Source organism: Numida meleagris, chromosome 2, assembly GCF_002078875.1.
Source record: "Numida meleagris isolate 19003 breed g44 Domestic line chromosome 2, NumMel1.0, whole genome shotgun sequence".
NCBI lineage: Eukaryota > Metazoa > Chordata > Aves > Galliformes > Numididae > Numida > Numida meleagris.
In genome coordinates, this window is record NC_034410.1 from 128,018,902 (window position 1) to 128,045,293 (window position 26,392).

General features: G+C 44.4%; 2 protein-coding genes across 2 annotated transcripts; one reads left to right on the plus strand and one right to left on the minus strand.

Moving 5' to 3' along the window:
- Positions 1 to 9,521, plus strand: CTHRC1 (collagen triple helix repeat containing 1). The gene is made up of 4 exons (XM_021385702.1): positions 1 to 4,944; positions 7,266 to 7,487; positions 8,329 to 8,545; positions 9,076 to 9,521. Exons 1-4 carry the CDS (start codon positions 4,498 to 4,500, stop codon positions 9,216 to 9,218), a joined length of 1,029 nt encoding a protein of 342 aa, XP_021241377.1. The 5' UTR covers positions 1 to 4,497; the 3' UTR covers positions 9,219 to 9,521.
- Positions 9,519 to 26,374, minus strand: SLC25A32 (solute carrier family 25 member 32). Its single transcript, XM_021385703.1, has 7 exons — positions 26,155 to 26,374; positions 23,142 to 23,292; positions 21,971 to 22,056; positions 20,757 to 20,917; positions 14,932 to 15,045; positions 14,223 to 14,368; positions 9,519 to 12,752 (listed from the first exon to the last, which is right to left on the minus strand). The coding sequence occupies exons 1-7, from the start codon at positions 26,327 to 26,329 to the stop codon at positions 12,617 to 12,619; spliced, it is 969 nt and encodes a 322-aa protein (XP_021241378.1). The 5' UTR covers positions 26,330 to 26,374; the 3' UTR covers positions 9,519 to 12,616.

The following is a 26,392-nucleotide window of genomic DNA, read 5'->3' on the forward strand; positions in this document are numbered from 1 at the left end:
CTGCTTTGCCTGACCGTGGAAAACTGCCAGATGATGTCCCTGAGGCAATGAGTAGTGAGCTGTCTAAGTAGTTGGTACCTTAAGCTAGTCAGGAGGCCGCATTCTCCCTAGACATGGCCAATTGCATCGTACCTACTGTCAGAGTACCTGCAAGTCCTGAGTGGCCCAGCCAAAGGTGGAGGGTGTGGGGATGCTGAAGAGGGTGGAAAGGTTCCTTGGCACTGGTTTGGGTCACTGGGGTTGCCCCCAGGACACTGGCTCTCCTGCGGGCAGGGCTGTGACCCAGCCTTCAGCTGAGGAACTCTGGCTGCAGAGCAACCCAGACCAAAAGGGCATCGTTCCTGAAACATGAGGAGATGTCACAGATGGGCTCCTGCAATGTCGGGCAGTGGATATGATGTAAATGTGTTGGGCTAGGTCAAGTCAGGACTCAGCTCAGAAACTATTTTTCCTAAAATGTGACACAAGATCATCCTAAGAATGGGTATGGAGAGAAGCTGCTCATCAGGAAGAAGTTCCCCAGGGAGAGAAGGAACTTATACCCATGAGACTCTAAAATATCTTGCCGAACCAGTAGGAAAAAACAAGGACAGACAATAAAAAAATAAGGAAAGACTTCACCTTTCAAAACAGCATTAAATATATTGATGATGGGAAATTGTGAACTCATTTGTGAGATGTAGCTTTTTAATCAGCTGAGAGGTGCTGTAACTACAGCAAAATGACAAGGACAGAAGCACACAAACCACACTAGAAACCATTTTGTCACGGAAAAGCAGTTAGGTGGGCACACACTGTCAAAAAATATAAACCAAGGAAGGTCTCAAGAAGACTTTTTATTCATAGGAATGTGAACTGTTCTGGTCAGAACGCAATGTTATCTCCATGTGGGACAGTGCTGGATTTGACCATTTCCATTGCCACTGCATTAGTGACGTTAAGATGCAAGTCAAATATGTTTTGTAATTTAGCATATGTAATCATTTTAATGCCAGGGTTTATCTGTTGGCATATCCTTGGGCTAGCTTTATGCAGATGATCTATGTAACTGTTGTAGCTGCATTTCAAAGCTTTTTTAATGTTAGGACTATCACTGATTTGAGTTACCATTTTCCAGAACTGGAAGGGCAGACCTGTGGCTGTGCACAAGATGAACAGTGTAGAAAGAACAAGAGCATTCCCTTCATTGAAGAAGCCTTTCTGTCTGAATAGAGCACAGTATTTCACATTCTAGTAACTGTTTACCAGCGCAGGACCCGAGAAAAGTCAGCTTTTCCATTCCAGAAAAGGCTTTGCTATTCATTAACGATTCAGACAGCCAAATAATTTTCTTTCCATCGGTTAATTCACAACCACTCTAATGAACAAACACTTCTGCCAGGCCTCAGCTCCCACCTTACTCGTGCTGATTCCCTGGGGGCCCATCTGCACGTTTCTTCTGCTCTCTGCAATCCCCATCCTTGTCAAGAATTTGAGTGAGGACCTCTCACGAGGTCAGGGCATAAGTCCTGAGCAGCCCGACCCCGCTGGCTCTGCTTTGACAGAAAGGCTGCAGACATCCCTCAAAGGGCAGCCAGGATTCTGTCTGACAGAGCATGAGCTGTATGCAGTTTAACACATTCAAGGATTAAATGATTACTGCAAGCATAGTACCTAGAGGGAAATGGAACCATAGGTCAGCTGGCTACCGGACAGAAGATCTGCGAGCAGCTCCAGCAGCTTACAAAGGAGCTGTTTCTACAGGATGAGCTTGTTGGTGTCTGACCTGCATCCTGTTCTTGTTGGTAAAAACATTAAAGGCTTATTTTGATAGAAAACTTAATGAATACGAGTAGCAAAGAATGTGAATCCCTTCTGTAGCATTTCCATTGTGCAAAAATAGAGTGTCCTATAATAATGGTATGAGAAACTGCCAGGTGGTGGTTCAGCTGTCCTGAGGGATGGGCAGACACCCACCAACTGCATGACCTGCATCTCACGCACACAGAGCGCCGTCCCCTGTGCAGGGACACAGGGTTTCTGTCAGCACCGAGCTGAGGTGTCAGCGTGGGACAGCTGTGTACCCCCGGCCCTGAGCACGCTGTTGTTCCACTCCTAGCTCTCCCCAGCCCCACTGGCTGCCATTCAGACAATCAGCTCTTTTCCATAGCTCGCACAGTGGCCCGTCAGCATGCCCCAACCTTCATTTGGAGGTCAGGAGTCTCAGAAAGTAAAATACTGAAATAATTTACACTTCTATGCTTTTTTTGAAAGGCTGAGATAGGACATTACTGAGCGTTATAATCCCATAAACAAACCTTCCTCAAACGAGTTCTTCAGATTCCAATGTTAAGTCATGGTTCTGCTGTGGCTACACCACCATGGTGTTTATGTACAAGCTGGGGGAAGATTTTTTACAGAGGTACATCTGTGCTAGCAAAGCAACAAGCCAGACGGAGAGGAGTTTGGGATTAGGATAAAATATCAAACGTGTGAGGCAAATAAAATATGTAAGTTAAGGAGTGTTAAAAAGGCATCGGTCCCCTTGATTTCATGCAGCTCCTTTTGGTGGTGGAAGAAGCGAGGTCTCTGTTCCTGAAGGCGAGCTCCCACTGCCCCCTCTGCACACAGAGCCCCTTGTGCTCCGCCAGCCCTGAGTGAACAGGAGCTGAATTATGAGCTGCACCGCTGAAGGAAGGCACCAAGGGCGGCTCAGCGAGGAGGCCGAGCGCCGCAAGGCTGGGCCCACTACGTCAGCCTGTGACATGCTCGGGACTCCCAAGGGCCGCAGGGCAGTGCCGGGACCGCTGACAGCAGTGGAACAGGGGCTCGTGAGGAGTTACAGCAGACGGGAGGTGCGGGACTTGGGTCCTCCCCAAGCAGGCCTGCTGCAGCTCATGCTTCTGAACCGCTGCAGTATTCAGGCACCTAGGCCTGGCTTTGCTGGCTCTGGAAAGCCAGCAGTGATGCAGTCTCTATCTGAGGAGAAACTCTCACCAAGAGGTGCAGCCTCCCCTCCCACATAAAGAGGGGCAGGGAGCTGAGCCGTGCTGCCAGGCTCTGCTGCCGGCTGTGGGGCCATTCTAGCCGGGCCTGGGCTGAGGCCCCAGGCTTTGAGTCCTGGGCTGCACACCAACCACAGGCAATGGGCTTCCATTGGAGAAGGCTGCTCATCCTTCCTACTGCGGTTGTTTCAGAAGACCAACAATACCGATTATTTACTGGTCCGATTCAAAACACGACCCTAATGAACAGCACACTGTAGGAGGTTGCTGAAGAAAGGCAGAACCCATGTGACCCCATGGGCAGAGAACTGAATTTAAATTAAACTTTTAATACTTGAGCTGAATGGAAACACCGGGGTATGTGAGCACAGAATCCTCCGAGTTTACGGTCATCTGGTCCAACTTCCAAGCAATGAACAGGAACACTGGCAGCTTGATCAGGTTGCCCAAAGCCCCGTCCAGACTGACCTTGAATATCTCCAGGGACAGGGCATCCACCTCTTCCCTGGGCATCCTGTACCACATCTCCCCGCTGGGACTTTGCAGCTGGTTTTGGGGTGCAGGCAAGGCTCTGGAGCTGCTGGGAGCACTGCAACGAGCAGGCAGCTGCAGGGCTGCAGTGAGCAGGGCTGTGGTGGGAGGTTTGGTGACATATAAATGGTGGGCACATGGGCCTCATCATCTTCCTGGTAAGGGTGTAAAGCTGTGTTTAAGTTCTGGATCATATGGCTGCACAGGTAAGATGAAGGAACTGCTGGTTGACATGAGATGGACCATCATTTGAAGATATTCAGGCAAGTTTATTACAACAGCCCTTGGAAGTGTGAACTTCAATTAAAGGAGCTGGACGCACAGGGCATAGGTCTGGCTGATGGCAACGCTTGCTCAGGCTGGACCAAGCTGGAGAGAGTGCTGGTATTTCTGCTTACACAGAAGCACATATAACCACAAAATTGTAGTGGTTGGAAGGGACCTCTGGGGATCACCCAGCCCAACCCCCTGCTCCAGCAGCACCCTGCAGCAGGTGGCACAGGAAAGTGTCCAGATGGGCTGTGAGCATCTCCAGAGAAGGAGAGTCCACAGCCTCTGTGTGCAGCCTGTTCCAGTGCTCTGTCACCCTCACAGTAAAGAAGTTCTTCCTCATGATTGTATGGAACTTCTCGTGTTCCAGGCACATCACTGAAAAGAGCCTAGCCCCATCCACTCCACTCCCGCCCTTGTAAGTATTTAAAGCATTGATGGGATCCTCTCTCAGCCTTCCCTTCTGCATGCTGAACAGCCCCAGATCTCTCAGCCCTTCCTCATACAGGAGATGCTCCACATCCCTCATCATCTTTGTAGCCCCCTCACCCTCTTTGTTTCCAGGCGGTAACACCCCACAAGCTGAGGAACTCAGAGCAGACGTCCCGCCGCTCTTTGTAGGACCTTCCTTTAAAAGAAAAGTCGGGATCTGGGATTTGAAAGCGTCTAGTCCGGGCCCAAACTCTCACGGTTATCAAACCCAGGTGGGGAAATGTGTAGAGATGGGCGTCACAGCCGCCGTAACGGGGCATTTACCACCCCACGCTGGTCCCCATGGGCTCAGGGCAGCGCGGCCGCGTTACGGACAAGCTGTCGGAGAAACAGGGCGGACGTGGGGAGGAGAGGCTGTGCGAGCCGGGTACCCGCTCCCAGCGCCGGGGGGGCGGGAGCCCCCGGCCCGTGCCAATGGCTATCGGGGCCGGCACCGCCCCCGCTCGGCTGCGGGTGGAACGGGCCGGCCCCGGGGGAGGGAGCGGGGCTCGGGGCCGTGAAAGCCTCATTCATCGCCGGCGGCGGAGACGCACGGCCGGGCCCCGCTATGCGCCGCGCTCCGCTGCTGCTCCTGGCGCTGCTGCTGGGCTCGGGCCCCGCGCCGGGCCGCGCCGACAGCCCGCGGGGCAAACAGCGAGCGGCGCGGCCGCGGGAGGTGCTGGAGGCGGTGAGCGGAGCGGAGCGGAGCGGAGCGGGGCGGGGCGGGGGCGGCGGGCGCGGGGATCGGCGGTAACAACCCCAGACCCCGCGGGAGGCGGCCGCGGGGCTCCTCGCTCGGCCGGCGGCTGTTCGGGCAGAGCCGGGGCTCCGGGAGCCGGGGGGCGTAAGGGGTACCTCTGCCGCTCCGTTACTCGAGGGCTGGAGCGCTGAATCCGTAGCGAGCTGCAAACGGAGAAAGGAACGGCGGGCTGCCCGGCATTGCCGCATCCCCCCGGCTCCGCCGTCTGCTTCCGACCGCACCGCAGCTCCACTGCAACCGGACACCTGAGCGCCGGGCCCGCCCCGCCTCGGGGGCAGAAGGGAGGAGGGGGATTTTCCGGCCCTCGGAATGTGGAAAGCAGACGTGGGGCCGCAGCCGGGAGCCGCGGAGCTGTCGCCGACGTCCCGCAGGAACCGCGATCCGCGCGGACCCCTGGGGCGGTGCTGGGCAGCGCGGGGAGCACCGCCGTCCTACCCCCCGCACAGCGCTTCGTTTTCTCTGCGGGAGCGGAAGGGCGCGAGGAGCGGGGCCGCCGCAGAGCGCTGAGCGCTGCGCCGAGCGGCGGCAGGGTCCCGCAGGCGGAGCGGCGCGGCTCCGGCAGGGGAGCGAGGCACCGCGCTGACAGCTCCTGCCGCGGCCCGCGCCCGGCCCGGCCCTGACCCCTGGCGGCCTCACGGCGCAGCTCGGCCCGGCGCTGCGGCGCGTTGGCGGCTCTCCGTGCCTCGTGCTCTACACGAGCCCCCCCGTGGGGCTGCGGGCAGATGCGCGTACGGAAACTGCAGCAACGCAGCCAGGCCGTGCTGTGAGATGAGGGAATGCCTTCGCGGCGTTTTGATCCGCAAGTAATGCCTCCACAACGTCAGAGGTGGATGTTGTGGTATGGCAGTAGAGGCTGAGCCTTCCTGCCAATGTTCAGTTACATGTTGTTAGTGTGAGACAGATGGCAGCAGAGGGGCAGCTGGACAAATGGGGTCTGACGTGGAAGTGTGTTTGAAGCAAAGGTGCAGCGCTGAGCTCCTCCGTGCAGAAAAATGGCATCCACTGGCATTCATCAGCACTTGCTGAATGTTTCTGGGCAACAAACAGTGGATGTGAGCACTGTGAGGCCGTGGCAATGTGTTTCAGCACTGGTGAAAGTGACGGGGTCACCTCCACTGGTGCAAATGTTCATGAGCACAGCATGCAGGCTCTTCTTTATCGCTGGTGAAAATGCACAGGGAATGATAGCAACTGTGTTGAAAAGTAGCTGAGAATTTGCTTTGTCAAATAGTGATGTTATGCTCTTTGTATCTGTTATAGTTTCCATGGAAATAAATAAGAGGCATTACTTTTGCAGGAACCCACATAAGATATTCTATTATATATTCATACATATTCCAAGGCTCATCTTACTCCAGCCTCCCAGTAGCTACTGACTGTATTTACAGAGGGGCTGCAGCCAGGCCCTCAGTGGCCGTGCTGGGTTTTGCACCAGAGCACGGGACAAAATCAACAGCCCCTAAACAAAGAGGTTTCCAGAGAGCCATGGGGACAGCTGGGAGTCATCAGCGCAGGGCTGGGTGGTGACACGAGCACTGCTTTTGGAACAGGTGGGGCCAGGGGTTGCAAAGGGATGGACTGGAATCAGTGACAGCACAGCACCATTTCGTGCAGGTCTGTTTCCTTTACTGGAACCATTTTCTTGATCATCCAGGAATAACTCATTAGCTGTTCCCACGCTGCTCTGCGTGGCCTCACCTTGAGCACTGTGTGCAGGTTTGGGCACCAACTGCACTAAAAAGCTATCAGAGAGCGTCCAAAGGTGGGCTACAGAGATGGGGATGGGTCTGGGGGGCGAAGTGTATGAGGAGCGCTGAGGCCCAGAGCAGAGGAGCTGAGGGGAGGCCTCATGGCAGCTGCAGCTCCTCACAGGGAGCAGAGGGGCAGCGCTGAGCTCTGCTCTCTGTGACAGCGACAGGGCCCGAGGGAACGGCATGGAGCTGTGTCAGGGGAGGGGCGGGTGGGGGTTAGGGACAGGTTCTCCTCCAGAGGGCGGTGGGCATGGAACAGGCTGCCCAGGGCAGTGGGCACGGTCCCAAGTGCCAGAGTTCAGGGAGTGTATGGTCAGCGCTCTCAGACATTGGGTTTGAATTTTGGGTGGTCCTGTGCGGAGCCAGGAGTTGGACTCAGTGATCCCTCTGTGTCCCTGCCTGCTTGGGATACTCTGTGATTCTATCACAGCAGGTTTCCTTTGTACTTTTGTTGTTTGTTTAGCTTAGCTGCTCGGCAAGCTCTGCTCTCTCTTTCAGTACAACGGTGTCTGCCTGCAAGGCCCCAGCGGCGTCCCTGGACGGGACGGGAACCCCGGAACCAACGGGATCCCGGGGACGCCGGGAATCCCAGGACGGGACGGGCCCAAGGGGGAAAAGGGCGAGTGCTTACGGGAGAGCATTGAGGAGTCCTGGACACCCAACTTCAAGCAGTGCTCATGGAGCGCACTGAACTACGGCATAGACCTGGGGAAAATAGCAGTAAGTCAGCAGTACCGCGGTGCCGCCAGTTCCAGCAGTGCCACAACGGCTTTAAGATCTAACATTAGGGGCAGAGTAGCACAAATGCTATACAGCTCCTGCTGCATTTCCTGTCGCAGCCTTTTTTGAAATGTGAGGGTGGACTCCTCAGGGGTTCTTTGCGTCAGGTCCGTCTCAGACATGTTTATCAGTGATGTGCCCACCTGTCAGTTTCTGTAATTGCATTCCAATAGAACAGTGGGGCTGTGGTGTCTGAGTACAGTTAGGTCTGTGACCACAGTGCTGAGAGGCACCCTGTCAGGCACCTCTGTCTGCCCAAAGGAGGGCAAGGTTTTCACCTCTTCAGTCATAAAGGAGATTCAGCATTTTGAAGACAGACTAGCACCCTCTTAAAAACCTGAAAATATTTCTTTGAGTTTTAATCAGGCTTTAAGTAATTCCTGTAGTCCTTTTTCATTTTTTTTGACCAAGACAAATCTTGCAAGCATTATGAAATCCAGGAGTTGTGGTATCAGAGACAGAAACTGTACTGTCCACTCATACAAGAACTTGAGCGTAGCTTTCAGACAGCTCATATCCCCTTACCTAAGCCCCCAGAAAGTGACATGGTCACTGCAGGTATTATCGCAATAAAATTAAGAATTCTCATAATCCCTCTTCTCCATTATCAGCTCTGGGGTACGGTTTCTGACTTGCATCGTTGCATCATAGAGTATTTTTCAGACTCTTTATATTTTTCCCCCAGAGGGAATAAAAATATTGACCAAAACATTCTGAAAGCAATTCTAGGAAGTAGGTTCAAAATCAGAGTTTGCTACCAAAATGTTTTTGTCCCTCCTAGGAATGTACCTTCACAAAGATGCGCTCCAACAGTGCTCTCAGAGTCCTTTTCAGTGGATCACTCCGGCTGAAGTGCAGAAGTGCCTGTTGTCAGCGCTGGTACTTCACTTTCAATGGAGCAGAATGTGCCGGGCCACTTCCCATCGAAGCCATAATATATTTAGATCAAGGCAGTCCGGAACTGAATTCTACTATCAACATACACCGAACCTCCTCAGGTATGTGTGCCGATGCTGCATGAACAGAACGGGTTAGAGGCCAGCAGCAGATCCAGGTACTGAATGCACAGAGCATGTCTGCTGTTGGAAGCCGAACGATGCCAAGAAGGGCAGAAGGGTGGCCAGATAACACCAGCTTCTCTTACTCTGCTTTTCACAACTATCAAGAGTTGATACTGGTTGATACTTACACTCCGAGAAGTATTTGTAAAACTAAGTGTTGTATTACTTTAGCAGGCTTACGGTTATGAATACTTTCCACCATCACATCAGTGGTTTAAGCTGTACTTTGCTCTCAGAACATAGCTAAGGTATTGTGAAGCCAGCGCACAGCTGCAAAAAGCCATTTTCCTCCCTGTAATATATCATGACTGCACGAAATCTAATTTTCTAGAACTTTTTTCTTCAAAAAATATTATTTAGATCTAACTAAATAGCATGAGCTTGCAGTGAACTTTTGGGAAGGACTTGTGTCCAAAATACCAAATGTTTGTGTCTGCTGTGATGACGTGGCTTCTGTCTCTCACCAGTGGAAGGTCTGTGTGAAGGGATCAACGCCGGCTTGGTGGACATCGCCATCTGGGTCGGGACTTGCTCTGACTACCCCAGGGGAGATGCTTCTACTGGATGGAATTCAGTTTCCCGTATCATCATTGAAGAACTGCCAAAATAAGTCTCCCTCCCTTTTTATAATCCCAATCTTTATTTTGTACAATTTTCTATAAAAGTTATTTAGAGTTGGATGCAAGTTTTTGTCTAAAAGGCACCGAACTCCGCATCTGTAGTGTTCATCTAACCTTTTTTTTGCACATTGCAGAGGCTTTTTATAATAATCATTTTAGAATATAAATATAAAAAACAACTTACATTTACTTTTCATATCCCTTTTTGATATATGAAAATATACCACCACCATTTTTAGGAGTTAAGTGTAATTTTTTGTATCAAATAAAGAAGACTTTTTCCAAAAAAATAACATTCAGGATATTTTATTGGTCAGCAAACTTTAAGGTATTTGACATGGCATCCTGGTACACACTTGTTTTAGAAGACTTCAGACTTGTAAGTAAGTACAGACCTCGGCATTAGTTTTTGAAATGTATACCTGTAACATCTGCTTCTTTGAAAGAATGTGGAATTGCATACTCTGCTGTTAGAAGTCTTATGTCTCCCAGCGACCTCCTGTGATTTAACTGGCACCTTGATGATGACTGGTAAGCGTTAAATATGTTCTGAACAACTAAGTAAAAGCAGACTATCCAACCTTTCCTTCCCTCCTCCACTTGAGAGACCAGATTTCAGTGCAAACATCTATTATTCATCTATGCAAAAACTGAGTATTTTTACAGTTCCAAAACTTAGGTTTCATTTCTCCAACAAATAGTTCTCCTGAATTTAGCCTGTCAGATATATACAATCACTTTGGTATTAAAGCTGGATATGTGAAGTGGTTTGGAAGATACAAAAGTAAGGCAGGCTGAAATGCCTTGGCTTTCCTAAAGTGGACTGCTCAGCTGAAAGAATGATGTTGCAGATATTTGACTGCAGCCTCCAGAGTGGAGAAGAAATAACGAGGAGTGACAGCACTGACCATGGCGTGTCTTGTAGCTAGTGCAGCATTAGCAGCAGTGCTTTAAGGATTCTCTTCCCAATACAATAAGCGATAAATCATAAAGAAGCGCAGATTCTAAAGGGAAAATCTAATCATGTTTACATTCCAAAATCAATTTTACATGAACGAAATAATAAAAAAACAAAAAAGCATGTATAACATGCAGAAATACACCCTGTCCAGAAACTGAAAGGAAAAGCAATAAATCTGAGATGATGAATTTATTTTAGCTATCCGATACTAAATCCTAGCTTTTCTTCTGAACAGGTTATAAAATTTTCCCCAGGCATCTCTTAAATTGCTAGCTCATCTGCACCTTTAAAATGCTAGAGGAACGCACCTGCAGGTAAGAGAGCATTCAGGCTTTCCTCTCTGCGAGCTTGTATGTGATGCTGCTGCAAGCCAGCACCTTGCATAGCTGCTCCTTGACTCTGGAGAACTGTCACTGTTTCAATGGCTGGGAAGATAGTTTTCAAGGTATCTATCTAAACACAGACACTATGAGCTAAGCCATGGTGTGAATTTACAGCACGTTAGTCAGCAGACAGTAGCCAATTGTGTATGTGCTTGTGGCCTGTCTTTACATTTATCCTGGATCTCAAGTCCCGTTTAGGTCTGGAACACACAGATCCAGGGAAGTAAGTACAGGACTTTTATTACTTTTTAATGGTTTATTCAAATCTTCACTATAAATTTTGGACCCTGCGTACTAGAAAGCAGAGAAACCCAGGTAAAAACTTCCAGAAAGTAGTAGCTATTAAGACTCTGTATGTTAATTTGCACAGTAAACTTCTGATAAATTTCATTTTCATCTAAATGTCAATAGAAGCTTTTATAATAATAATTTAAAAAAAAAGCCAGTCACATGCCTTTTCAGACAAGATAACAATGTATTATCAACTGTAACAGCAGAGAGGATGGAACTGGGGAGGAGGAGGTGTAGGTTATTAAAAAAAGTCAAGCCCACACAAAGCGTGGCAATAGCATCAACAGAAACAAGCAACCAGGTTGCTGAATTGAGATTCAAAATACTGAGCAGTTTTGGAGACTTTCAAATTTATCTTAAGTAAAACCAACTCTTCTTAATTAGAAACAAAAGTTAAAAATAAATAGCCTCATTTCTGCTCTTGGTTAGTCTTCTGTTAAACAAACAGGAACTTCTCTAAGTGGTTATTCGGATGTTTTGCTAGATGACAGCGTTCTCTGCGCCTTATAAAACTCATTATTTCCCCACACCTGTTGAAAATCTTTATTAGCTTCTTTCCTCCTCAGCTGATAATTTCTGATTCTCCTTCATACTAACAGTAGAAGGCAGATGTTATGCTCAGTAAATTATTTCCTTATTGAAGAACTACAACAATTAAACCCAAGTCTCTAAAAAGCACCTATCTTTGTCAGCAATTACTGGCATAAAAATAAACATTATTATTCAAATGTACTGAAATGCACTGTAATTCAGCTTACTGTTGTGTCAGCAATAGTCTTAGGCACTTCCTGAGACTAAATCAGAAGTCACTGCTTTTTAAGAAAGCCCTATGCACACAGTTTTTAGAAAACCTATGGGTTTTTTGTTCTAAGACCAGTCTCTGTTAAAGCTGCTTTAATACTGCATCGCTAATGGATTATTTGGATTATTTTTTTAAAGTAAGCCTTCTTTCAAATAAGCAGTATTTAGTCAGATGTACCAGTAATGGAGCTGTGGCCGGGGAGGGTGGGGTGGTGAGAAATCAAATGAAGTAAGCTGCCAACAATGTGCACAACAGACTTTGGTCTGGTGTTAAAAACAAGCCAAAAACCACACTGCAAGTCTGTCTTGGTATGAGACAAGAAGTGGATTTCAATTTGCAATTACTCAAAATCAAGAATGGACAGCTGACTGGTTTACAAAACAATCTGAGTTTCCAAATTGCACCCCACTGAGGCTGCATGGACCAACGGAATATGGAGCATTCCATAACCTAAAATCTGACAAATAACAGAAATGGATTCCAAAGACATTGCTGTAAGCAACTACATACATATTTTCTTCATGAGACTCAGATAAAGACTTAAGAAAGTTCAGACACTTCAGACACCGGAATTGCTTTTCTATGAAGTTTTCTGTACAACAATCTGAACAATTGTTATCTTGAGACCTATCAAACAGATTAGTCCATTATTCCAGGCAGGCCAGGATGAGCTGAAATGCTGCACAGCTGCCTTCACCCAGTCACAATGCTGCTTCACAGTCGCAGACATCTGTTTTGAGCAGACACTGCTGATTCAGAGGGAGAGGAACGCAGCAACACAAGCACCCTCAGCACAAGAGATGTAGGCAGGGTTTCGCTATCTCAGAGTTCTTTCCTCAAAATACCAGATCAATTCACAGCGTCAAAATAGGCTGCTGAAGTAACTACCTTCCAGATCATAAATATTAAAAAAATAAAGGATATATTTTTTATCAATACAAACTTTTACCTTTAATTATTTTCTTTTCTAAAACTAAGTAGAAAACCCGACACATTTTCATAAACTACAAAGGTAATGCAGCACGCAGGAGTCACTCTGATCACATTGGGGACAATTCCTTTGTAAAATCCATGAATTCCTTCTTTCCTTTAAAGACAGAGAAAAACATTTACTTTAATAGATTTTAAATGAAAATCAGACATAAAACAAAGCCTGGTATTTTTCTCTCGCTCTTTCACTCAGGATACTTGATGTACTTCGGGTTAAGAATAATAATTTCAGAACAATTTTTTACTGAAGTGTTTAAAGGTTCATGATATATCAAATCACACTTTCTCTTCTGAACATACAATAGTATTCTGTAAATGAGTTGTTCAGCTTGGGGTTAAGGCGGTGGTTTTGTTGTTGTCTTTTTTTTTTTAATTAATTCTTTATAATAGGAGGCTATACTATCTTTCTTCATACCACAAGAAGTGGTTAAAATAACTTTAAATTTCTGCAGCCCATTCCAAAAAACTTTTACAGATTTAAGCTCACTGAAGCCAACAAGGCTGAATGGCTTTATGGTTTTGAGTCATGTAACAGCAAGGGAGCTGAGGGAGAACACAACTAAGTTAAGTCGGCTGCTGAAGTCAGCACTTATTTTTAGAGAACTGAAGCACCTCATCTAGAATTTTGAATCCACTGGCCAATACATGAGAATCCAACTTCTCCCAGTTTGAACCACAGTATTCATTGTTAGGGCTGTTAGAATATTTCAAAGACTTCTCATTTCAGCTCACTGCTTTCCAGTATCACAGGGCTCTGTGAATTCAGAATGAGGAGCATCAAAGGAGATCCTGGAAAATGCTCGGGTATGCATTATACTACCCTTCTTGGTGCCCTAGACTGCATTTGTTAATTTCATAACGAGTACAGTAGGGGGCATAAAATGCTTGCATACAGCCATGCTTTATGAGAATTAATAAGCTTTCCTATAGACTGCAACACTGAAGGGCACAGCACTGAGACCTAAGAGCTATTTTTACTTAGAATTGCCTTCAGACAAAATGGCTGCACTGCATCTGAGCCAGAGACGGTTCTGGAACCACACGGCCTCACTCAAGTGGCACCACGACACCCCAGGAGTTAGCTGACCCCATTAGCATCGCTCTAGCAGTACACTGCAACCCAGGAATACCATCCAGAGCAAAATGAACACCGGCTGCATACTGTGAAGGTGACCGCTCCTAGTAACTACAGAGCTGTGTTAAATCTCTTAACATGCCTTGTGGAGCTGAGTTTGTTAGAAGATATACACAGGTGTGAGGTACAGTTCTCTAATGATCTCTCGGGAAGTCAGGCCCATAGGTAACCCAGGGACATAGTACAGAAAGCCCTGGCTAGCTCATTTCCTCCTTCTAGGGATCAGCCACACCCCCTAACAGCACACCTCTCTTGCTGTATATTATAATCTTAAGCAGTTGAAGTGAGACTTACTAGTTCACAAGCCCCAAAGCAGCCAACTCAATGTTGGTTTTTTAACCTTGCTACTCTCTAAGCAAACTTTGTTGGGAAACATGGTGATTCTGTAAGGCTCATTGTTCCAGATGCAAACATACAATTCTGTATGCCTACCTCCATGTCCTGCAGATCACATCTAACACACCAGAATATCTATTATGCTGATCTTGAAGACGAGCTCGTACAACCTGATAGGGATACGTTGCTGACACAGCAAATATTTTGGATACAGCTGCCATCATTATGTATTCTGCAGTGTTCTAAAAACAACAAAAATGAACAAGCTTACCTTAACCATGGCTTAAAATAGACAATTTCCCAACTGATTTTTAAATATTGTAACTAAACAATATTTTTTCCCCTTTACAATAAACTCATTTAAGAACTTGACAATGTTTACTATATAGAGTGCTTCAGGTAAACAACTGTAAAATACATGTTTTGCCCTCTCACTCCTATCAAGCAAAACGCTTCTAGAGAAGAGTGTCAGGTGTTCCAAAGCAGCAATATCTCTGCCCAATTTGCTCTTGACAAGCCCTATGGGCAAGTGTTTAAGAAGACTACCTACAATTCCACTGTTTTCCAAAACCATTCTTCTTCCCAAAATTCTCAAGATACTTGCCAAAATAAGGTGATTTCACTACAAAAAAGCAGAACTAACCAGTTGCTTGTTCCCAAAGTGACAAATTATTATTTCCTTATATATTCGATATTTCAATTAATCTATTAATACTTTGTAAACTTGGTTCTATGACCTAAATGAATGGAATAAATCTCTACCTGTTCCCATGCCACAACATATTTTTATTATTAATAATTTTACCAATTTTGTATCTGACATTCTGTTTCTGTACTTGTTGTATCTCAATTTCAAATCCTCATATGCCATGAACTGAAGCGCTCCATGTGAAGTTCCAAACAGACCAGGAACAAATCCCTAAAAAAACCAAAACAAAACCAAGGTTGAATAGCAATCCAAAAGAAGTATACAACATGACAGACAGAGTTCAATTTATGCACACACAAATGTCTGCCATTCCATTAAAAATGGGCCGCACAACTGTTGCTATACTCAGTTGGTATTCCTGAAGGCAGTCATCATAAGGACAATAAATGTCACTTTTCTCCTGGTGACATGCAAGGTAAGTTACTTAATGAGCGAGCAAGAGAAAATAACTGGGCTAGGAACTCTACCTAACATAGCACGAGCACAAGTCTTAAAAGAAAGCTGGTAATGTGGACTAGGAAAGCAAAAATACAACCAAGCTGTCTTTTAGCTAATGTGCTGCAGAGTTCCTGCTTCCCCTTTCAGGAGTGGCAGTAAGCTGTTTACTTCCCACTTGAGATTTATCAGGCAATTACAGAAGCTGGTGTCTCAGTGAGGAAGGCTATCAGGAGCAGAGGTACAAAAACACTTGTGATCAAGTCCTGGAGATAGATATGTACTTGTGTTGATAATATATATACATTGACATTTATATATATATAAATCTATAATATACGTAACGCAGCAGAAAGCTGAAGGGCACAGATGGAAAGTTAACTCATACAAGGTTTTATGGATGATTTACATTAAAAAATAAACCTATGATTCAAGTCATCAGTTTGAATGCATCCCTCACCCTGCTCAGAGCATATCCCGAGGCAATCCAGCAGAACAAAGTGCAAGAACAAATCACAGAACCACAGAATATCCAGTGTTGGCAGAGACCCACAAAGATCATCAAATCCAACTCCCAGCTCCACAAAGGACCACCCAAAATCCAAACCCAATGTTTGAGAGCACTGTCCAAACACTCGCTGAACTCCGGCACTTGGGGCCATGCCCACTGCCCTGGGCAGCCTGTTCCATGCCCACCGCCCTCTGGAGCAGAACCTGTCCCTAACCCCCACCCGCCCCTCCCCTGACACAGCTCCATGCTGTTCCCTCGGGCCCTGTCGCTATCACAGAGAGCAGAGCTCAGCACAGCCTCCCTGCTCCCTGTGAGGAGCTGCAGCCACCATGAGGCCTCCCCTCAGCTCCTTCTCCCTTGGCCCACTTCTAAGGGGCAGTAATGGACGGTAAGAGTATAGCATGGAAATTTACAGAAACCTTTGCCTTCAAAAAAGTTGAAGTGAAAGTGCAAAACAGGTATTGTTGGAAGTTTCTCTACAAGTAGAAGGCATGAGTTTCTTCAGGAGCAGGCGGAGCTCAGTTGAAAATGAGCTGACAGCTGCATGGCTTCTCAGAAGAATTCTCTTTTTGGAAAGTTGGTCCTTACACTAGAAAAATGCAAATAAATAGGGAATTAATAATCTTGACTGGAAATGATTTATACAAGCCAAAAGCTTGCTGATAACTGTTGCAAAGAGAAAATTTATAATGGGATGAATGATCAAAACGTGGGTAAAAAGACTAAAAGAACCAAAACTTCTCAAAAAAAGCTTGTGTTGAGCAGTTTTATTTTCCATGATCCATTTAGAAAAGATAGAGGAATACAAAAGATATGTCCAGAGACAAAACTCTGTATTAGATTAAACTGGAAGCACAGAATGCTGAATGCAGACGGATGTATTACGTATTACTAAGAACTTGGAGGAAGAGAAGGGAAGTGGTCCTGGTAGGAGTCCACTGTGGACTCCTGGAATGTCCACTGTGTATCAGGACAAAAAGATAAATTCATCGTAAGCCCCTAACTTAAAAAATAAAACAAAACCCACCAAAAAAAACAGCAGGCATAAAAATCATACAGAGCCTCTATCACTTCAGATATTAGCTCTCTGGAAGCTAGAGATTTCTTCAAGATATTGTAGACCTTCAGGTACTGATGTTTAGGGCTTTCATTTAATAGATGAGGAGTAATTTCTTCTCACAGTAGAAAACAGTGGTCATAAATTGTCACTAAGCGCAAACCACTGAAGTGAATTAAGGGCTAATGAAAGTCTCATACCACAATCTAAAGAAATTGGAAAAAAAAATAGTTCCCCAAATGTGAACATGTGGAATTGAACCAAAAATCTATATTTTGTCAATTGTGAGCATAATCATAGAATTTTGTGAAGCTTATTGCTAAAAGGCCACAACAGATGAGAAAGGACAATTTCGGTTTTCAGAAAACCTGGATCAAAAACAAAATTCACTTTTAATAAATAAAAGAAAAAGGTAATTGGAGGAACAGACAAAGAACAAAATTATTGGAAGTACCAGAGAAAAATTTATCTGGGTCAGCAGAACCACGAACAGTATGAAACGCTGTAGTGATAGCAGAGAAAATCTTCATAACCATATGCCCATGATTAGACAGTAAAAATGTTGTAAGACAGAGGAAATAATTGCTTTGTACTTGGAAAGAATGAGAATGATGTATTTATATCATAGGAGAATTAGGTAAAGTTTTCCCCACTAACAAGAGAAAAATGTTAAACAACACTTAAGAGTGCTCAACTCTTAAATTTAAGCCAGCAAATCTGAACAACTTGCTCCCAAGAGTCCTAGAGTATCTACTGATGACATTTGCTAAATGAATACCAGCACGCTCCAAGTCTTGTGATGGGGAAAACTTTCAAACACTGAAGGACCTTTAATGGTGAGCCGGTATTGAAAGAGGCAGGAAGGACAAGAGAGACAAATGCCTCGGCAAAATAAGAACGGACAGATGGTTCTACTGATCATAAAGAAGGAGGAATTTCAGTCAATGTGTTCCTAAGGAAAGACATTTCAAGGCAAAACTGATTTCTTCTCTGAAATTAAATATCTGTCTAAGGAAGTTTTGGAATGATAATCCTACTCAATTTTCTTACTCTTGGAATTTCACACAAATACCTTCTTTTTCCACAAACGTTTGCCATTTATTTTTTATCTACAGTATGACTGCAAAGTGAAGGCAATTTTCTTAAAAATCATATTTCTTAATATATTTATTATTTGTAATAGTCAAAACATATATTTAAAAGAGTTTTTCCATGAGAGCTTGACAGGATCAATCTCTGCTCAAAGAAGTCCTGCTCGAATTCCGTTTTGGAGGATTAGATCAATGGACAGAATTAAACATGTTATTAGACATGGAAATGGTAAAGCATTTGATTCTGAACAATAAACAACATGGATTAAAAAAAATATGTCTTTAAACAAATATAAGTGTGGAAGATCCAGGACAAGAGAAAAGCATCCAGTTGGTTTGCATTTCAAGTGTCACCACCGAAATGAAAAAGAACCTAGACAAAGGTACAGAGGAAAGCCTGTGCTTCTTGATAAAAGCAGGGAACAAGGTGATGAGATACTCAGAACACTGCCCATAGTGTTTGTGAGAGCTCATGCCAGAGCAGCCTCTGCTATATGTTTAGAGGGAACGCAGCAGATTCCCCTCACAATCTGTGTAGCACCATCTTCAGCTGAGTTCTCAGTATACCAAAGACCAGCAGTACTACAGTGCTCTGCTCTGACAACTTGTGCAGAAAGATACTGGAAGAATGCCATTATGTCCTTACACCATCTTGATTCTTTCAAGGCGAAGAACGATACCATCTTTTATGGAAAGCTCTCTCTCAACTACATTTAAATGCAAGATGACCAGATCCCAGTGGACTTTGCTATGTGCAAAAAACAAAGAAATAGAAAGTCACTTAGCTTACAAACTTCACATTTACAAGGAGGAAAACAGCACAAGAAAGAAACAGCAAAATAAAGACAGGTAAGTGTTTTAGGCATTAATGGACTGAAAAAATACTGTATCCCCAGAGTATATAATCTTGTCTAGCAAAGGTTAAACTGTTCAGCAGAAGTGTCCAATATATCTATTTTCACTCGGTAATAAGCATATAGCACTGCTGGATTTCTTTGGCTGTTCTTAGCATACTGCATTATTACTCTCAGTCCTGATGACGCTACATTTTTTCAGTCTCCTTAAACTTTCTGCATTTTCCATTTTTGTTAGTCTTTTCTATAAGCATTGTTCTAGTTGCTGCCTCGACATCATCAGTGAAAGAGAACGAAACTGAAAATACAAATAAAGAAGCATGGAGGCCAAGGATAATATTACTGTCTGACATTTTAGTAGTTGAGCCACACTAGACAGCTAACAATTTCTCAAGAGCTCAAAGATATTTTATGTTTTTCCTAAGGCGCAAACTCCTACAGTCCTAAGACTGTTTTACAATGTTTGATCTCTCCTGCCATAGACTTGAAGAGAAAAACGTGGTGATGGTTGCATAACATTCAACTTTGTGAGGCAAAATAATTTTCAGAGCTCAGATCTCCAACAGATCTATTAGGCATCTTCAAATTGCATAACCCCAAGGTGGATTTTTTTTTTCCAGCTTGGAAGCAGCAGAGCAGCTCAGACCCCACTTGTCTCAGGGATGGAGGCCAAAGGACAAAGCCTACGGATGGAAAGTGTGGAAGATCGCTGACTAGAGTACTGGGATGAACAGTGAAAGAAAGGCTTCTTCCTCTCTTTTCAAATCCAGGCCAAGTTCAAGAAGCAAAATTATCACGGAACTCTACTTCATATGAACTACAGTTTAGTAAACTAACAATACCTAACAGAGCTAACAGACCGCACTGATCCCTACGAAAAAGACTGGTGCAGCTTTACATTACTAGGCTTGTGCCACAAAGGACTAACAACAAGTGCTCAGGCCAGAAACAGTACAACAGAGAGCAAGATATGGAATAGCTTGGAGGATGACACCATTCTTTGGAAATCTAATCTCAAATGCATCATGAAGTAACTACTTCCGAATTTTATTTCCAATTTGCAGTGGCATTTTCCTCATCTGCTATAACAAACTCTTTCTGAAATTAAAGTCACGAGGAAAAAGAAGACATTCATCTGCATTACATCTCCTGCAACTCACGGTGATTGAAAACTTCAGCCTATATTTCTCACTGCAAATAGAAGAAGTTGATGCTGAGTAATCAGGACAATTCCTAAAAGATAGTGTTCTTGTTCTATAGCACTACTTGCAAGAGAAGAGCCAGACTGAAGTAAAATAGGTTTCTTCACACCTTCCAGGGACTGATGAATGCATCTTGATGTAATGGCCTGAAGGAAGAAAGAGGCAAGAACTCCAAATCCAGTTGCCATCTGTTTCCCTAAATTAAAGGGAACAAAAAACCCACACATATGCAGAACATATTTAGAAGTCTGCAAATTTTATGGATCTCAAGATGACAGATTACAGACCTAAATAACTAGGGGGTAAATGAGCAGTTGTGAAACTGTCCACTGTAGACAAAGAAATTAGCAAGTACTTAAGTCATATGTTATGTTGCACAAGATGGCAGAAGGACAGACATAAGGGATGAAATGAAAGAAAGCACTAGCAGCAATATAGATTTGACTACGGCTGCCCTCTATCCAAATCCTAGTTATGGGAAGACTCTAAAAAATTAAAAAGCAGCTTGAGTTTACCCTCATTTCAGCATTTTCAGAAGATGGCTTAGACATAAAACTTACACTCTATTCTTCAATTATTTCCTACCTTTCAACATTGTAATTGCTTTTCTTAAGATTAAGCCTTTTTGCGTAATCTTTGCTTTGACTAACAGAATAAAAACAAACTAGTACAAAAATGACTTGCAGGTTTTTTTGAGGCAAGTATGTGCAAGCTTCACAGCTCTACTGACTGGTGCCAGTCAGTCCTTGAGTTTTTCTTAAATGTTATTACCTTATACAAGCCACGTATGCCCTCTGCCTTGTATATCTTTATAAGAGCATCAGACATTCCTGTGTACTGCCGCTTTGATGGATCAACACCAGCGTCGTACTGTAATACAAGTCGTGTCTTCGTTACCCATATGGGGTTCGTAATGCAGAGAGTCATGGCTCCTGAGAACAGATGGAAGTTAGACTGATTGTTCTGTCCATGCCAAGGCTTGTCCCAGTTTGTTCAGTTCAATGTAACACAGGCTTCTACAATGACAAAACTACTTATCCTACAAGACTGCTCATATTACTCATAAAAGGCAAAGTTTAGGCACATTGTTGTTTTCTCTCTCTGCCTTCAAAGCTCAAAACCAAGTGTGAACTACTCATGCAGAGAGTACTTCTATAAAGCATACAGCTTTTTGTGCATTCTCAGCATACCCTCTTCTTTGCCTCACTGTTCCATAGTCAGTAACGCAATCTGTACTAGATAGGAAACCTCAGTATTTTCATAATGCCCTCTTATTTGAATTAGTCTTCACATATACAATTATTCAAAATTCAATGGACAGCTCAGTCATGAGACGTTTACTTAATTGTATTGACAGGTTAACACAAGCAACTTGTTGTAGCGATAAAGGCTATTGAAATACAATATACATTGTACTTCAACAATAAACGAGTGCTACAACATCCTAATAAAAAGTCTTCTCAACTGCCTACACAGAAGCATGCACAATACAGTACGTTAGAAACAACGTACTAAAAGTCATGATGAGTAAAATTGTACTTTTACTTTGGATCTATAGTTTCTAAGAAAACCTAGAACTTTAGGTAAAGATTTTCAAAAGATCTATGGCAAATTCACTTATAATTTCAATTAGACTTCTCTTTTGCAGATCTAAGCATTTAACATTTAATGAGTTAACAATCTAATAACAGCTGATTTATATAGTTACATTTAGGGACTCAGCATTGTACTAAACATGGAAAAAAGCTCACCCTTTATATAAAATGCAAACAAGATCAGAAAGTATCTTAACAGCTGCTACTTCTAAGCAAAACTGAAAGGACGACAGTTAACTATCCATTCATTCTAGACATCATTAATTTACTTACAGACAATAAGTGATCGCATTTGGACTCAAACACACACACTTGCCACCTGTAAGAAAAGCAGCACTGACACACAAAGAGGAAGAGCAGCATATGGACAGGCCAGGAGAATTAACTCACCCGCCTCCGCAGCTGACACCAGGTGTTCAGTTGCAGTGAGACTTTCCAGCTTCCCCTCCTTCTTGTAAGCTTTGATGGCATTATAACTGTTCACAGATAGAAACATAAAATACATCTAGGTAAAAGTAAAAACAAACTAAAAAACAAAGCCAAACCAACCAAAAAAAACCCCAAACCCACCAAACAAAACTTACCATCAGGAAAAACATTAGATACATACCCTTGGAAAAGATTTCTAAGCTAACTGCCATTGTTTGCTTGATGAACTGATCTCTCAACAGTTAACTCTTGGAACTATGGTAATATGTATTTAAATTGATCAAGAACTACTGTAAGAATCAGTGCGACTACATTTTGAAACAGCTACCTGATTTCAAGAATTAACTTCTAAAAAACCTCGGCTAGACAGTCTACTTTTTATTAAAAGCAACAGTGGTAGTTATTTATTTTCTACTTTCACTGAGCTTTCATCTCTTTTGATCTGTGTGGTTTGAAAAGTGCCACTAGGCACCGAAGGAACTGAACTGTCGATAGGAGCTCACAGTGAAGCTTGAGGACTGAAGACCAATAATAGCTGAGTCTACACAACTGACATCTGAACTTTGCATAAGCACGCCAAATAATCATTCTCCAAAATGTTTCAGTTAATAGCGACCAGCAGTAACTCAGGCCAGTTAGCTTCTAATGTAGAAAATACTGAATATTTGAGAATAGTCTGTATAAGCAAAGCACATCAACAAAAACAATGGAAGAACCATCCAAATTATTAAAAAGAAAAAACAGCTGAATATTTGGCTTTAGTAAAAAACATTATCATGTTCTTTAATTCTTAACATGCCAGTTTAGGTTTGTTTTTTTTTTTTTTGGTGAGCTTTTAAGCACAGTTTATTTGAACTTCCAGAAGACTCTCCACAAATGCTGTCACAATTTCTCAAGTTCTTAGTGTTTTCACAGCATCAGGGGGAATGCACTGTACTTGATAAAGTAACAGGTCTCTGACTCAAACTGCTCACATTCTGAAGCAGCAAATCATAATGATGGGTAAGGGACCTGGACATACTAAGAGAATTGCAAGTTTATAAGCCATCTAGCCCATTTTTATACCTGCTGAGAAAGGTGCAGTTTATATCTGAACATGACATTGCACAGGATCTGACACAGTTCTACTTACAAGAAAAAATAAAGTCCCCAGGAAGCCCCTGCTCCCACCATGTTGGGAGTTACCCCTTGGTACAAGCCTCGTAGTCCTTCATGCTTCCAGACTGTGGTCATACAGTGGAGAATCCCATTGTATTTTGGCCTCAGCTCCAATCCATCACTCACTATTAAAGAAAGAAATTACACTGAAAAAACATTGCAGCAAGCAAGTTGTAATTCAACTGGGTAAAAGCCACCCCACAAGTGCACGGCCTCCAGACAAAGCTGCAAGCGAACGTAAACACTTCATTCATCAGCTGGATTTTAGAAGTATTCACAAGCTGGGGTTTACAGCTTCAATAATTCTAGACTTAAAGAATTTGAAAGAAGGAACAACAACAACAAAAAGAACGTTTAAGTTCTGCATGAGGAAAGGTCTCATCAGTCTGACAAGACTAACCGCACTGATGGGTATTTTTGGTGAGCAGCCGCTTTGACCTGTAGTTTTCTATCCTCTTTTTTTTTTTTTAGCACCCCAAGAATTTCACAACATAGTTCAAGTGATATGCATGGGCTCTTTGACAACAAGTTTCTATTACGAGTGTGGGAAACCCCTAGATAGGAATTTTTGAAGTTAAATCTTCTTGTGAACGTCCTATCAAGTCCTGAGTATTTTCAATAGGTCATGTCTTATTGATTCCAAAGTCAGTTTCTGCCAAAACACACAAAGGTTGAAGTAACCTCATCATTATAAATTCTTATGTTCTTCTTTTCTCATTGCATCGATTCGCAGGAAAATATCAAATAAATACACTTCTACCAGTAACCAAGCTGTTTGCTCAAATATTCATAAAATGTCACTGCCAATAAGACAAAGACCATGCAAGCCTTTGTTTGACAGATTTTGTTTAGAGCACAGATGTTCACACAACTTACAGCAGTAAGTACCATTGCTGCTGTCACAATAGCAAGGCAATTCGTTGATTACCGATGACAGCGTAAATTGCAGGCACTTTTACTCCTCATACAGACAGAAGGTTAGATTGAAATTTTACTTGAGATTGATCTCGAAGTTTTACAGTCAGCACTGTTTCTGCACCCCATCAAGACATTAATCATCAATTTCAGATATCTTCTGTTCAGTGCTGCATTCATTACTCATTCTCCTTTGAACTTTGTGTACAGTCCTGTACAGTTTGACAGACTTCAGCACTAAGCACAAAATGCTCTTCTTGTGAGCATATTGTGACAAGGCCTCTGTATCTTGACAGTCACTGAAAACTAGAACACAAACTGAGGGCTCCAAAAGTAATGCCTCCTATTTGATTATGTTGCTCCATAAGATCGGAGGCAGATGTTGGTGGTATGGCAGTAGAGGTTGAACTTTCCTGACAGTGTTCCTCTACATGCTGCTGTGTGACAGATGGCAGCAGAGGGGCAGTCTGGCAGAATAGTGTCCAATATGAAGTGTGTTTGAAGCAAAGGTGCAGCACTGCATTCCTCCAGGTGGAAAAAAATTGCACCTGCTGATGTTCATCAATGCTTGCTGAATGTTTATGGAAACCAAACAGTGGATGTGAGCACAGTGAGGTGGTGGTGGGTGACGTGTTTAAGCAGTGACAGTGGTCACGTGCAGTGGTGCAGATTTTTATGAGTGTGGCATGCAAGTTCATCACTGGTGAAAATGCACAGCTAATGGTGGTGATTATGTTGAAAAAATGTGTTTTGTACCTGAGAATTTCCCTCTATCAAATAATGTCATTGTGCTCTTTGAATCTATTGTAGTTTCCATGGAAATAAATAGGAAGTATTACTTTCAGAGTCGCCTTGAGTAAAAGCCTTTTTCCCCCTACTCAGTGAGCACTGGAGCTGGATCTTTCTGAAAGACCTTTACAATTATTTATTTATTTATTTTTAACTATGCTGCCATTAAATCAGGCTTATAAGCACATTAAACAAGGTAGGAAATCAGGGACACGGATGCAAGTCTGTCCGTCAATCACTTATTTTGCCAAGGATCAACAACCAATGCAGGAGCTATTCTATTAAGGCACAGACTTAGGATCTCATAGTCTTTGTGAGTCCAACCAAAACCTAACAGGCAGACCTCAGGTACAAAACCCAAACCATCATATAAAAGCATGAGGTAATTTTGGTTAGAAGGGACCTCCAGATGTCATCTAATCCAACTCCCTCTTCAAAACAGATCTGCTTACATCAGGGAAACGAAGGGCATGCCTAGTTAGTTCCTGAACATTTCCATAGCTGAAAAGACTGCAGCCTCTCTGGGCAACGTCTTCCATTATTTGACCACTTCTACGGTTAAAAATCATTTTTCTTAACAACAAACTGGAATTTTCCATGCTCCAGCTCGTGTCTGTTCCCTCACCAGTCACCTCTAGGAAGATCTGGCTTCACCCTCTCTCTACCCTCCAGGTCTCCGGAGGGTGAGCTGCTGTTGCCCATCAGCATGGCCTCAGCTGGCACGTGCTGGGCACCGCGCTCAGCACTGCTGCCTCCACGGGAGCTGCTCCAACACAACGCTTCGTGCTGGAGGGCCCAGGCTGGGCCCAGTACTTCAGGGCTGGACAGGGAAAGGAGACCGCTTCAGAAATCCGTTCAAGAATGTACTGCATCAGCGTTTGTAAGTTCAGTAGTTCAGTATTTCTTTTTGACAACCACATACGAATGTAAGATACCAACCCAAAAAAACCCAGCAAAATCTCTATAAAAGAGACTAATAAGAGAGCAAAGTCACCGTGCGGGTGCAGAGCTGTTTCCATAAGGAACGGCCAACAAAGCAGAGTTCTCTGCCCAACGACACCAGCACCGCTACCCCGCAGGACTCCAACTACCTACTGTGCTCTCTGCCTGAGGGCGAACCTTGGACAAGCCGCCCGCCACGAAAAGACCACCCTGCTGCGCCTGCGGCCCTGCTAACCGTGAAAACGAGAAGCCCGGGCGGCTCCGATCCGGCTGCATGCCCCGCCTGCGGGAACGCAGCATCTCACAGCCCCCAGAAGTGACGGCTCCCGGCCCGACCTCACCTGCGAAGCGGATCTTGACCAGGTCCAGCGGGTGCAGCACCAGCGTGGACACGACGCCGCCGCTCAGCCCGGCGGCCAGGTTCTCCAGCTGCACGTGCCGCAGCACGGACCGCACGGGCGGCGCCGGCGCCTCCGCAACGCACGCGTGGCCCCGGGCGCCCGGCAGCGCGCCCATCCCCAGCGGCGGCGATCTCGGCGCCGCGCCGCTCTGCGTCTCGCGAGACTGAGCCGGGAGCGG